The sequence below is a fragment of the Dendrobium catenatum genome, unplaced genomic scaffold (assembly GCF_001605985.2).
Source record: "Dendrobium catenatum unplaced genomic scaffold, ASM160598v2 fragScaff_scaffold_313, whole genome shotgun sequence".
Lineage (NCBI taxonomy): Eukaryota > Viridiplantae > Streptophyta > Magnoliopsida > Asparagales > Orchidaceae > Dendrobium > Dendrobium catenatum.
In genome coordinates, this window is record NW_021318775.1 from 2,672,631 (window position 1) to 2,686,523 (window position 13,893).

General features: G+C 35.0%; 2 protein-coding genes across 2 annotated transcripts; both read left to right on the plus strand.

The window, feature by feature from the left end:
• LOC110095338 (uncharacterized mitochondrial protein AtMg00810-like) lies at nt 1-4,827 on the plus strand. The gene is made up of 2 exons (XM_020820845.1): nt 1-1,116; nt 4,621-4,827. Exons 1-2 carry the CDS (start codon nt 1-3, stop codon nt 4,825-4,827), a joined length of 1,323 nt encoding a protein of 440 aa, XP_020676504.1.
• Nucleotides 4,828-12,386: 7,559 nt separating this feature from the next.
• On the plus strand, nt 12,387-13,576 carry LOC110095341 (protein MKS1). The gene has a single exon (XM_020820849.2). It carries the CDS (start codon nt 12,634-12,636, stop codon nt 13,285-13,287), a length of 654 nt encoding a protein of 217 aa, XP_020676508.1. The 5' UTR covers nt 12,387-12,633; the 3' UTR covers nt 13,288-13,576.
• Nucleotides 13,577-13,893: the final 317 nt, after the last annotated feature.

Genomic DNA, 13,893 nt, shown 5'->3' on the forward strand with positions numbered 1-13,893 from the left:
ATGTATCACAAGTGCCCCGTCCATCAAATGGATGTTGCAAATGCCTTCTTACATGGTGACTTACATGAGACATTCTACATGTCTCAACCTCGTGGATTCAAAGATAGCCTACATCCCAACCATGTCTGCCTTCTCAAAAAGGCTATAAACGGCCTAAAGCAAGCCCCAAGGCAATGGTTCAATACATTTTCTGCATACCTTCTCTCGCTCGGCTTCAATCACAGCCAGTCCGATCACTCACTCATAATTCTCTCCACAACCCATCTTCAAATTTATCTAGTCATCTATGTTGATGACATCTTAGTATCTGGTACTGACGACACAGCAGTCCAGAGCTTCATTGATCAAATCAGCAGCAAGTTTACCATGAAATTCCTAGGCTATGCTCATATATACATTTCTTGGTATTCAATCCAAACCTACAGCAATCACTACTTTCTCTCCCAAACTCCATATGCCCTCTCCATTCTTTATCAAGCTGGCCTCCAGCAATGCAAACCTCTATCAAATCCCAGCAATACAAAACCAGCTACAATTCCTTTCTTCGATCCTATCATTCATAACCCTCTAATCTACAAACAGCTCACCAGGTCCCTTCAATACCTCACTATCACTCGACCTGATATTGCCTATGCGGTTAATGTCCTATGCCAACATATGCATGCTCCTCAACCGACACACTTTCATCTCCTCAAAAGGTTGTTTCAGTATATTCAAGGCACACCACATTTTGGATTACCCATAGTTGCTGACTCCCTCCAGCTCCGATCTTTCTTTGACGTTGACTGGGCAAGTGATATCATCACTCGACGATCGACGACTGGCTACTGTTCCTTCCTGGGTTCCACTCTCATTTCATGGAGCGTCAAGAAGCAGCATATCGTGGCTTGTTCCTCCACGGAGGCTGAATACCGAGCAATTGCAGTAGCTACAGCAGACATTCTTTGGCTGTGCAGATTGCTAACAGAGTTCAATGTATCTCCATCTGCCTCAACTATATTTCACTGTGATAACATGTTGGCAATTGCGCTAGCCAACAATACGATATTTCATGCCTGGACCAAACACATAGAAATTGATCACCACTTCCTTAGAGATCACATTCAAGCAAAACATGTCAGTCTCCATACGATCAGCATGGTGGACCAGCTCACCGATCTCTTCACAAAACCTCTCTCTCCACCAAACTCTTTCAGCAACTTCGTTCCAAACTGACAGTTCAACCATAACCATCATTTTGCGAGGGAGTATCAACAACAGTAGCTCAAGTCTCCACTCTCTCAGTAACGACATCAGCAAAAGCGACTCACGCCTCCACTCTATCATCAACGACCTCTAACAACAAAATCACATGGCATGATCACAACTATCTCATAACAAACTCCTCACACATCACCATACATGTGTCCTCAATATCAGCTATATATAATACACTGTGTAAAATATATCACAAGAAATGAATACAGTAGTTTACACAGAAATATCTACTTTGATATTGTTTGCTATTACTCTGTTTTGCAGGTTACACAGAAGCTACTCAGGAATTTCTTCAATTAGACAAAGACATTGTCAGATGATAATTTTAAAACAATCTAGATGAATACAGGTTTTTTAATAATTATTTCATTGAAAGTTTTGTAAAAACTAATAAGACAATTTGGAACCACTGCGTTTAGACAGACTAATTTCTTGAAACATGTAAGAGAAAATTAAATATTCTTAAAAAAAGAAAGCAAGAGAAAATTAATAAGATAGTGAAATATAGCTCTGATTAAGATTTCATTTGATATAATTTTTTTTATTATTTTTTAAAACAGTAAGAAAGTTGTCCCAAATAAAATTAAGTTAATAGTTAGAAGTTTTGGCCTTTACTTGTAAGACAATAAATTTGTAGATATAGATATATATTACATAAGTATTTAATTATGTGAACTTATAACAATTTTATCAATTGAAATTGAATAACATTTTTCTAAATTTTATTTCACATATAAAAATGAGATTTTAATAATTTTCTTAAAAATAAGTATTATTCAATTAAAATAATGAAAATTGATTTTATGTCATATAATAGTTGTAATCCGCAAATTAAAAGATATTTCATTATTTTGGGAAATATGTACAAATTTTATTTGGACTAAAATACTCCTATTATATTAGAAGATGAGTGATAACTCTCAACAAAATACTCATATGAACATTCGAATAAGGGAGTTATTCAAATATCTCTGATCTTCACAACACTTTCTCAATCTTAGATCACCTGAAAGTTCATGTGATCGATCTACGGTGACGCTTCACAATAAAACTCTAAAGTTTTCAGCAATCACATATTCAAAATGAATGATGTTATATTTTTTATCATTTATATTGAATGCATTCATCATTGATAGGTTTAAGCTATAATATGAATGAGACTAAACGAGAATCATGTGCTACAAAATTTAATTAAATAAGATGCGAACTTATAATAAGAGTTTCGAATTTTGTATGCACAGTAACCCATAAAGCCTAAATCTAAAATTGTATTGTATATTATAGTACATGATATAACAATGTTTGAACCAAGTTTAAATATTGCTCAAATATGTTAGAATTTTGTTTGAACATTATTTGAAGTTTAAACATGATTCAAGCAATTTTCGACTAAGATATGAACAAGTTTCGAACATATATAGTTCAAGCATGCTTCTAGAAAATTTTTAGAAAGTTCCCAATAAGATTTAAGGAATTTTTTATTTATATTTAAAAAAGATTTGAACATATTCAAAACTTTTTGTTTTGTCTCCAGTATCTCATAATTAATAGATTTATTTGAGTTGATTTGTTTGTAGGCATATGTTCATTCTAATTTTATTTATAATGACGCATTATACAAACCACTCGGATCATATATAGAGGTAGGGTTAGGGGTGTCAATTCGGGTCAACAGGTTGGGTTCGGGTCGAACCCAACTTGACCCGGCTGTAAACGGGTTGACCCTAACCCGACCCGGTTTTGCAAACAGGTCAGGTTTGTCAACCCGGACCCAACCCGTGCGGGTTACCGGGTTGACACGACCCGACCCGCGAATTTATATGGGCTGGACGGCGTGGACGCCGAGCACGTCTAGACGCGGAGGGCGGACGCGACGCGGACGCGGGAGCTTGCGACGTGGATGCGAACGCGACGCAGACGTGGCTGTGGCCTGTGCGGGCTGGACAACGTGGAACCGTGGACGCTAGGCAAGCGACGCGAACTCAGACTAGGGACGAGCGACGTGGATGCGGACGCGGGAGCTTGCAACGCCTGGAGCCTATGACGCGGACGGCTAACGGCAGATTCCACCTCACGCCTCACGCGGTCACGCCTCACGCGAAATCAGACTCGGGCAAAGCAGTGGGTATGCGAAACGTGTCATTTCGGGTTGACCCGCGGGTTGTCGAGTCAACCCAAACCGACCACTTTTCAAACGGGTCAGAAATTCGAACCCGGACCCAACCCGTTTCACAAACGGGTTGACCCAAACCCGGATTTTTCTTTATCGGGTTCGGGTCGGGTCAAAAGTTGACACCCCTAGGTAGGGTGATGTGATGGACAAAATTATTTAACAATTTAAGCTTTTAATTTGCTTGGAAGGTTGAAGAATATCCCTTAAGATAATTTTTCAAGCTTCCAAGCTTTAGTTCTATGAACCCTAATTCATCAACTACTATTGAGGATGGTCAGTAATAGATCGAGAGAATAAGAAATACTCCATTATATTCAACATTGAGGTTTGAAAGTAAAATTTGAATTTCTTTTTTTTTTTTGTTATGATCATTGGGTTTATGTTGAAGAATTTTCATATGGGGAGGAATTAACAACTTAAATGGAGATGATAATTTTAAGAATACAGACTTGGAGAAAACATTCATAATGTGCACTGAGAGGATGATGTATGAAAATTAGGAGTATATTCTTAATAACTAATGGTGTTTACCTACGGGATCCTCAAAGTGATAAGCAAGGCCATATCGGATACTGTTATTGTCACCGACAGTTCTCTTTTGTATTCCTGTTTAGGCCCAGCTTATGCAAATCCAATCGTTCATTGCTGACCTGCAACATATATGTCAGTAAGTAATGCTATAAAAAATGTTTTTTTTCTGATAGTTTCATGTGATTTATACCATATTTGGAGGGAGAGAAATTCTAGGTGTTTTGGGAATGCAATTGACACCTCTAATACTACTTGTGCCAAAATCAAGAGAGCTTTATATCGCAGAATCTCTACTTAGAAAAACTTTGATGAATGCAAACATCTAATTAATTGATCAGTTCGGTTGGTTCTTTTGGAAGGTCATTCCACTGGTTGTTTTGCTTGGACTTGCTGGTTTTCTCTACGCCTTGCTATGGGCTTGGTTTCCTATGATGAAAAACCGGCAAAAACTTTCCACCGGAAATATTTCCGGCAACATTTCCGGTGGCATTCCATGACTATGGATTTCCGTATTGCATAGATTCATTGACCATTGATTGATATGGAGTTGATTGACTGACATGCATATTGATAGCATCGCCGTGCTTTGATCTCAGTTATAGGTATTAGGTGACCTGCTGGGCTTTGTAAAGCTCATTATATGTGGTTGACATTTTCAGGTCCGAGCAAGGCAGCAGGATTGGTGGTTGATCGAGACTGTCGATGAATCCTTTCACTATGGATGCCTGGGGCGTCACAACATTTCTGGTGGCATTCCAGCAAAAAAATATGGGAAACCGAGTCTTTTCAGTAAGCAAATTGCGGTGTTTTCTCCGCCGGTATCTCAGGCGGAAAATGTATATAATGCCAGAAATACCGGCGGATAATTCGCCGCCCTAGTCCATTACACTAATATTGGTGGACATTATCGGTAGATATTTTGCCGGAAAGTTCAGAACAAATGTACGCTAGAAACGACTATTCAGTTGTGTTGTATCGTGTTGCCAGCGGTATTGCGGCAGAAAATCCGTCGGAAACCTGTAGCAGAAAAAAAAAAGCCACCTCACTTTTAAAACTGTAGCAAGATCTGCCGGAAACTTGTAACCAACCTGCATAGAAAAAATGCAATACTATATACATTCAAACATCTAGCTCTAATCAAGAACATCTTCAAACATATACACAATAACAAAACAAGAATAATGTCATCAACAAATATCTAATAATAAACAAGTGCTGATGTCCATAAAACTATTCGTCAAGTTTAAGTAAGTCGGCGCAATATTCGTCGGTAATTCCGCCGGTTATTACTGGCGTAACTTGCACCGGAAACCTTTAAAATACTGGCGAATACCCAGCGGAATATGCGCCGGTATTTTAATGGCGGAAATTTCGCCGTTAAGTTATCGGCGCATATGCCACAGGTAACTCAGCCGATTTTCCCGACGTAACTATTTCCGCCGGAAAGTCCGACGGTAATGATATACTTTTTGTAGTGATTCTACTAGTTGTTTCCCTTGGACTTGCTGGTTTTCTCTACGCCTTGCTGTGGGTTTGGTTGCCTACGATGAAAAACTGCTCTGAATTCCCATCTTCCCCTTGTGGTCAGATTTTATGATTACAAATGAGGTTCGGGTGACCATAAATCTTCTGAGTCCACCATTTTTGGTCTTCTTCCTTGTGATTTTAGTCCCTTTTTTTTATTTTGAGCATTGCTAATTTTGTTGCTGGCTAATTTTTTCTCTTCATTGAGTTGTAATTTTTGGCTTTCTTGGCTGTTAGCTCTGCTGTAATTATCTTATAGCGAAATGAAATCGGGCTTTGCCCATTACTTTTCTCTTACTTTTCCAAGTAAAGCAGTTCTTCGTACTTCTAAGTGTCAATTTCTTGTGACAAAGACAAAGACTTGTCAAATTTGATAATTCTAAAACAATCTAGATGACAACAGGTGATTTTCTTTTTATTACTTCAATGAACCAATGCATTTAGACGGTATACTTTCTAGAAACCTGAAAGAGAAAACAAATAAGAAATAGAAAGGTAGCCAACGTTAGTTTATAGTAAGTTTGGTGGTTATAAATTGTATTAACAGCTTAAGCATATTTTTAAAAAAATTTAAAAATAGGCAAAGTCGCCCGTTAAACGGGCGACTTACTAGTCTAGTCAGTATCCAGTCAGCATTCAAAAAAAATTTTAAAACTTTTTTTTTTTAAAAAAAAATTACTGTAGCAAGTCGCCCATTTAACGGGCGACTTACTATAGTAAAATATTATTTTTTAATAAATTATTTCAGAAATTCTTAATTTTTAATTTGTTATATTAACATAAGTTTGCGCATTTTATCCACCGCACATTTAATCAATATCTCCTCCTAAGTAATATACAATATTTGACCATTAACGAAGGTCGAATATAACTAATTGGGTTTGTTGGGAATTTAAAAGTCTACATTAATAAACCTATAAAGTTTTGTAGATGAAGATCTTCTTTTGAAGATTTTTTTTTTTAATTATGACAGTAGTAATTGTGCTTGTGTTATAGAGAACTACTAAAATATTTTTTAAATTTAAACCTGATTGATATATTTTAAACTTCTAAATGTTTTAATGTATCTCTATATTTCCAAATATATTACATACTAATTGATTATGTAGGATTACAGATAATATTTTCCACCGGATTCATGAGAAATTAAAAATTAAGAATTTCAGAAATAAATTATTATATAAATAATATTTTACTGTAGCAAGTCCGGGCGACTTGCTACAGTAATTATTTTTTTAAAAAAAAATATTTTAATTTTTTTTGAATGCTGACTGGATGTTGACTAGACTAGTAAGTCGCCCGTTTAGCGAGCGACTTTGCCTACTTTTAAATTTTTTTTTAAACATGCTTAAACTCTTAATACAATTTATAATCATGCTTAGTCTTAAAATTTTCCCAAATAGAAAGGTAGCCAACGTTAGTTTATAGTAAGTTTGGTGGTTAGGAGTTTTGATTTATGTGAGTAAATTTATGATTATATTTATTTAATTTCCCTCTCTTATGTATACAGGATAATAGTTATATTTGTAAAATTAAAATAAAATAATTAGATCTTTATATTATATAAGCCAGCAGATGTCACACATGCGTAAGAATCGAACAAAATTTGGCACGGAATATTGAAGCTTGATTAGTAACATCAAAGGTTGGCAACATCGAGAAATCAGTTTGGATGATCCCCTTAAATAAGGGGAGTTTAGGCCATAATTAGAAAGATGGGTGATGAATGTCACAAACTATTGCACATTAATAACTATCATGCATTGTACATCATCCTTGCTGGTAAGCTTCAAGCGATGATCAATGAGAAACATTAGAGGCCTAGTGATGTCAAGATATCTACTTATCCAACCTCTTTAGGTATATGAAACTAAGAAACTATGAAGAAAGAAAAAAAAGTTGGATGGTAATGATTGACAGATATCAAATTTTGTTTGATGATATGTTGTTAGTAATCAGTACAATGATAGGCACTGATTTAGGCTGACAGGTAGACAGTTGTTGTTTGACGGTGTTGATAGTAAGCATCAACATTGATAAACACAATTGGCTCTGGTATTGATTGTGCATGGCAAGCATCGATGTTGGTTGATGACCAACTTCTGGTAATGATGATGGCAAGCATCAATTTTAATCAACTCCTAATGTCAGGCAATAATAATCAAAGCTTTGAATTTTTTTTTTTAATTCATAATTACTCTTCATCAAAAGTTTTCCTTAGAATGTGTAAAAATAGTGATTATCTATAGATTTATAGAGGGGCATTCTTGTTTTATGTATTAAATTAGAATATTCAATCAAATATTAATGACTCCCAAATGATCTCTCTTGATAATTTGATGTTGTTATTCATATCTTAGTGCTTTAATGAATTCATATTTGAATAATTTTGGACTTATCAAATTTGTCTCATTCCTTGATGGATACATTTTAATTATAAGCACATAAAATAAGAGAGCATTTGCATCTCTAAATGGTCTTGAGAAGTTTCTACATATACTTTTTGTAAGTGCTAGATTTAAGCCAATTGGAGCTCATGTGGAGTAGTTCTTACTTCTTAGTACTATTTCATCCAACTTGACCATAACCTTTTTCAAAATAAATTTCAGAAGATCTAAAAATCAATTGTTGAAGTTTATTAATATCATCTAGATCTGTAATTTGTAAGAAAAAAAATTGTACTTGATCAGATTAGTTTTTGAATGGCATATTAATTATATTTTTACTTTAATTATGTGATCAATATTGCATTAAATATTTTTATTTTTTCTTAATTAAAGTTGAAATTTCAAGTTGAGCTGCAAAGCCTGTGTTGTTTACTAGTCCTTTAATTATGTGGTTCTTTTTTCGTATTTTTTTTTAATTTAAATCTGTCATTCCTTTTATTTTTCTTATGGTTTTTAAATGTCATATATATTAGTGCAATAGTTTTTCTTCTTCTTTTTAAAGGTCTTATATATGTTTTAATTATTGAAGATGCAAAAATTTGAAAAAAGAAAAAATCTTATATTTTAATATAAGATAGGAAATTTTTGAAAAATAAATAAATAAATTATAATCTCAACATTGATCAAATTTTATTCAAAATTTATCATCGGAAGGGATGAATTATTTGTAATAATTAGTGATATTTCTCGGTTAGTTTCAAAACATCTCACATCATACTCTTAATAATCAGTTGTGTGTAACAGTAAGTAGCTTCTAAGAGAAAAAAAAAAGATTAAAATAACAATAAATAAAAAAACAAATACTTAAGAGCCTAAATTTAGATTAGTTGAGAAATTAATGATAGGCATGCTTGACTTTTAGTCTTTATTGACTAATTAATTAGTAAAACGTCAGTTGATCAGAATAAACTTTTTGTGTAGCCGAAAAATTTTACTTTGATGTTAGTTGATAAAAATATTAGAAAACGGCGGTCTTTCGATGACTCAGTTAAGAAAGTAAAGGCGTTAGATCTGACTTATGTTAAGGAAGGTAGAGGTATATTTAAAAAGATTTGGCTATGAAATATTAGAAATGATCTTTTTTTATTAGATTTATACGAGAATTTGACTTTAACAGAACACAATGGAGAAAAAAATTTCATATAGCCAACCCCAAGTAGTGAGACAAAGACTTGATTTTGTTGTTGTTGTTCTTAGTTGATAAAAATATCATTATTTAGATGATAATAGAGAGCTTAATAAAGGTTTAAAATAAAATTACAATAAGAGAAGATAATGATTCACTATAAGCCATATAATTTGTTAAGGGTAAGATTAGTATTAAGCAAGATAAAACTCACTTAGGCTTCATTTGCGACGACTTTTTGACTGCTTTGTAAAACAGCTTTCTAGTACAAAATTTTTATTTTTTGTGTTAAAAAAATGCTTTATGGAGCTTGCTCTGCTCCAGGTGATTGGGGAGTTTAGTGGGTCTGTGAGTATGTTGGATTCGTATTATTGTGTCTCCTTTAGTCAATGCTTTACTGGTGATTCCTGCAACTTTTTGTTGATTACTAAGTCCCTTAATTTAGTGTATGAGGTTGATCTTCTTTTGGTTTTGGTTGGTGCTTGCATAGCTATGAGGTTTAATGAGAAGATCATTGCCCTGTCTTTGTTAAGACTGATGCTTTACCCAGGTTACGATTGGTTATGTCATGGGTGATACTTTACTGGTTATTATGTTTGTCGTATACATGTTTTGTTTTCTGCACACTGTGGCTACTGTGTTTGATCTCATGGATGGGTTTGACACTTCTCTTCCTTTTTTATTTGTCAAATGCTTAAATATTTACTCTTTCCAGTATACTTGCAAAATGACTTTTTGGTGTTGGAGTATTTTTTTTGTGCATATTTGGTGCCCAAAAACTTGGCTAAATATCTTATGCAGTGTGTTTGAGAGCTCTGGTTATTGGATGTTAGACTTCCATTTTTTCAAGAAGTTTGTGTTGAATGCTATTATTTTGTGCTTCCTTTTTTGGGTGTTGTGTTCTTGTAGTCCAAGATTGTACTTAGGTTATTTTGTAATTCTTAGATTAAGGAACGAACGGCTCTTAGAAATTTTTAGGTTTTCTCTTGTAGCTCTTTCGAGCATTAGCGAGCTGGAGGTTCCTTCTAAGGACCTTATAACCTCTTTTTTGGAAGTAGGCCCATCAGAGATTTTAACCAAAAAAAAAGGACATTCCTAATATTTTCTAACCATGTATTTTTAGGTTTGCCTCTACCTTTCTTAACATAAGTCAAATTTAATACATCTACTCTCCTAACCGGGTCATCAGAAGGTCGCCGTTTTATGTGACCAAATCATCTAAGGTGACTCTCTCTAATCTTATCTTCTAGTATTGGAGCTACTCACAACTTTTCATGTATATGCTCATTTCGTATTCTATCTCTAAGGATAAAGCCACTCATCCACCTAAGCATCCTCATCTCTGCCACACTTAACTTAGTATTATGCTTCTCTTTTAATGGCCAACATTCGACAGCATAAAGCATTGCAGACCTCACCACTAGTTTTCTAGTACAAAAATTTTATTTTGTACAAAAAAACTGCTTTAAAAAGCAGTAAAAAAGCAATCTCAAACGAAACCTTAGCCTACAAATCATCATTTTTACAAACTTCATCAAAGATAAAAGAACATACAATTATTGGGGAAAAAGTAACTCAAGAAATAAAATTTGGATAAGCAGGAGTACATTAAGGCTTCGTTTGGGCGGCTTTTTTACTGCTTCGTGATGCAACTTTTTAGCATAAAAATTAAAATATTTGTACTAGAAAGCTGCTTCAAGAAGCAGAAAAAAAGCCGTCCCAAACGAAGCCTAAGTGCTCCATCTTTATTTAGTATCTTAAAATTGGATATTAAATTTATAGGTCCCAAGTGATATAGGTTTTGGTTGATATAGCTTCATTACTATTTTCTAAAACAGATTTATGGAAAAACAAAATTTTGAACTATAAAATTTTTTATTATAAAACAGCTATCACAAATGAAGCCTTAGACTTAGACAACAAAAAGGAAAAAAATATGCATATTAAATCAATTACAACGACAAAAACCACAACAACAAATAAGCTTTTATCCTACTATGTGTGATCAGCTATATGAATCGCTCATCTCCATTGTGTGATATTAAGAATTAAATTATCAATTAAATCTAATAAAATAAAATCATTTTTAATAATGTCTAACCCAAGCCTATTAAGGCTTCGTTTGGGACGGCTTTCTTTCTACTTCTTAAAGCAGCTTCATAGAAAAAAAATTATTTTTTGTATTAAAAAACTGCTTTAAAAAATAATAAGAAAGCAGCCACAAATGAAGCCTAAATCAATTAATAAAAACAATATCTGTGAATAAGGAAACAAATGGGTTGATATAAAATTATATAAAAAGAATTGTTTAAAATTATTTGAGAAGATTGCATTTAACATCTTTAAAAAACTTTTTTTTTTTTTTGGCATTTAGGTCAATTAAAGAAAACTCGCACACACGTCATGTACGCAAGACTCGAACTTAAGACCTCTTACTTGATAGCCAAAGCTCCCAACCAACAGATCAATGTGATTTGCGTATCTCAAAAAAACTCAACTATTGAAAAATGGGGATTAATAAAGTCAACTCCAAACAATTAGAATAATTTATTTTTATTTTTTTGTGAGAATTAGAATAATCAAAATGATGATGATGACTATAAATAAAATTATGCAATTATTAATGATAGGAGTACAGTTTAAAGTACACAATTGAATTGTTACTTCTTGACATAACTATTAACATATGATGCTTAAAATTACATCCTACTAGTCAACAATATTAAGGTTTCTTTCTCATAAAATTTAATAGTTTTTTACATAAAGCAACTTTGCAAGAGAAAGGGGGATTTACATTCATATCATAAAATTTGTGTAGATATATATATATATATATATATAATCTTTAAGTTTTATCCTTCTAAATAACAAAGCACCAAACAAATCATAAGTGCTCCTTCATCACAATTTCTAGGTCCGTTTGAGGAGAGATTATTCTGTGCGGACACCAGACCGCAGTACGCAGCAAAAGAGTGATGTGGCACCCTCTGATTCGCCTCCGACGACGTCCAATATCCACACAGAATAATTTTTTCCGTTTGAGACGGTTGTTGTTTTACATAAAGTTGATTGTAAAACTGCTCTAGATAATTTTTTTTTTTAAAAAAAAAAAGTTATTATAAAAAATTGCTTTTTAGAATATTTTTTTTTAATTATAAAAATATACTGATCAAATAAAAATTATAATTGAGAATTTTAAAATAAAGCGGGATCCTCAATCAAAAAGTTTTTTTTATTTTGAGTATATATATTACGTGGAACTATTTCTTCTCATCCCCTATTAACCCAGTCCAACTAAACGACGCAGCTGCCTTTCCTCGACCCCTCCGCCAACCGCCAAACTTCTCTTTCAAAACTCAGTCGCCGAACCTAACTCAGCCTATAAATCCTTCCCACAGCCCGACCCATTTGACCATAGCCCAATCCACTCTTCTCCCATTGACCTTTCACGTTCCAACAAATCTCAGTCCTCTATTTATTTCCTCTCGGCACCTCCCGCCCCATCCGACCTTATAATCTTCTGTTCCTCCGTTGACCATTCTCTCTCTGTCTCTCTCTCTCTTCCTCTCTCTTCCATGGATCGGAGCTACCCTCCGCCCACCCACGACTACTCGCCGCGGCGACAGCTCCAGCTTCAAGGCCCGCGCCCAGCCCCTCTCCGCCTCAGTAAAGACTCTCACAAGATCAGAAAACCCCCGCCGGCTCCACGAGATCCCGTCATCATCTACACCATCTCTCCCAAAGTCATCCACGTCGACCTCGCCGACTTCATGGGTCTCGTCCAGCGACTCACCGGACCGGAAAACGCCGGCCCAGCCGACCAACCCTTCTCTCCCGCCGCCAAACTGGCCACCATACAAAACGCCACGGTTCAGGCCCGGCCCATCCACCGGCCCGCAGACGTCGACGATCTCGACCAGCTTGTGATGAGCCGGCCGACACCTAACCCGGGGATTCTGTCACCAGTTCCGGCTTCGCTTCCGCCCGTATCACCCTGTTTCTTTTCACCGTCCTACCTCGAACCTAGCTTCCTAAATTTCTTGCACGACTTGAGCCCGGTTGGGTTGCTCGGCAGCCGGCCATCTCCTGCTGCTCCTCTCATCTCCACCGCCGGCGCCGCCGCCGGCAACTTGTTCGGCGTCAGCCCAGGTAAGTTCCTGTCAACTCCTTTGATCCCTTCTCCAGGAGCAGCTATCTGGGATCTCTTTAAACAGTTCAAGGATACTTAGAAGAACAAAAGGAAGAAAAGAATTGATTTTCATGGTAGGGTAGGAAGATGGAAGATCTGAAAAGCAGTTGGGAGATAATTTATGATACTTTATCCCTGGCACACTAGCCAGGAAGGTTCTTTTCATAATTAATATTATTATTATTATTATTATTATTTTCACGAGCTTGCTGGTTTTTGGATTATCTTCCATGTTAGTTGGATAACATTATGGATATCAATGCATTTATGAAATACATTTGTATGATTCAATGTTATCTTACTCGCAGAAAGAAATGTTCAGATTGTAATTTTTTTTTTCCTTTTTAACCTTCACAAGTAGGGTAATTTCCTATCATTCAAATCAAATATGGCATTACCTCATGAACTAATCTCTGCTGGGATACATTTGCAAAAAAAGATTTACAAAACGCTCTGGTGTTTTCGAAGAAGATTTAAGCCTGAACTTAATTACGTGATTATTTCCTATCTTTATATTGTGTTTGGAATAATTAATAAGATATTAAAGTGTGATTAACTTGTAATGATTTGTCTGCGTTTTGTGTATGGTAACGTGTTGAGAAATAGCTTTAAAGTGCTTATATTTTGTGTAAAAGTAATTGAAACG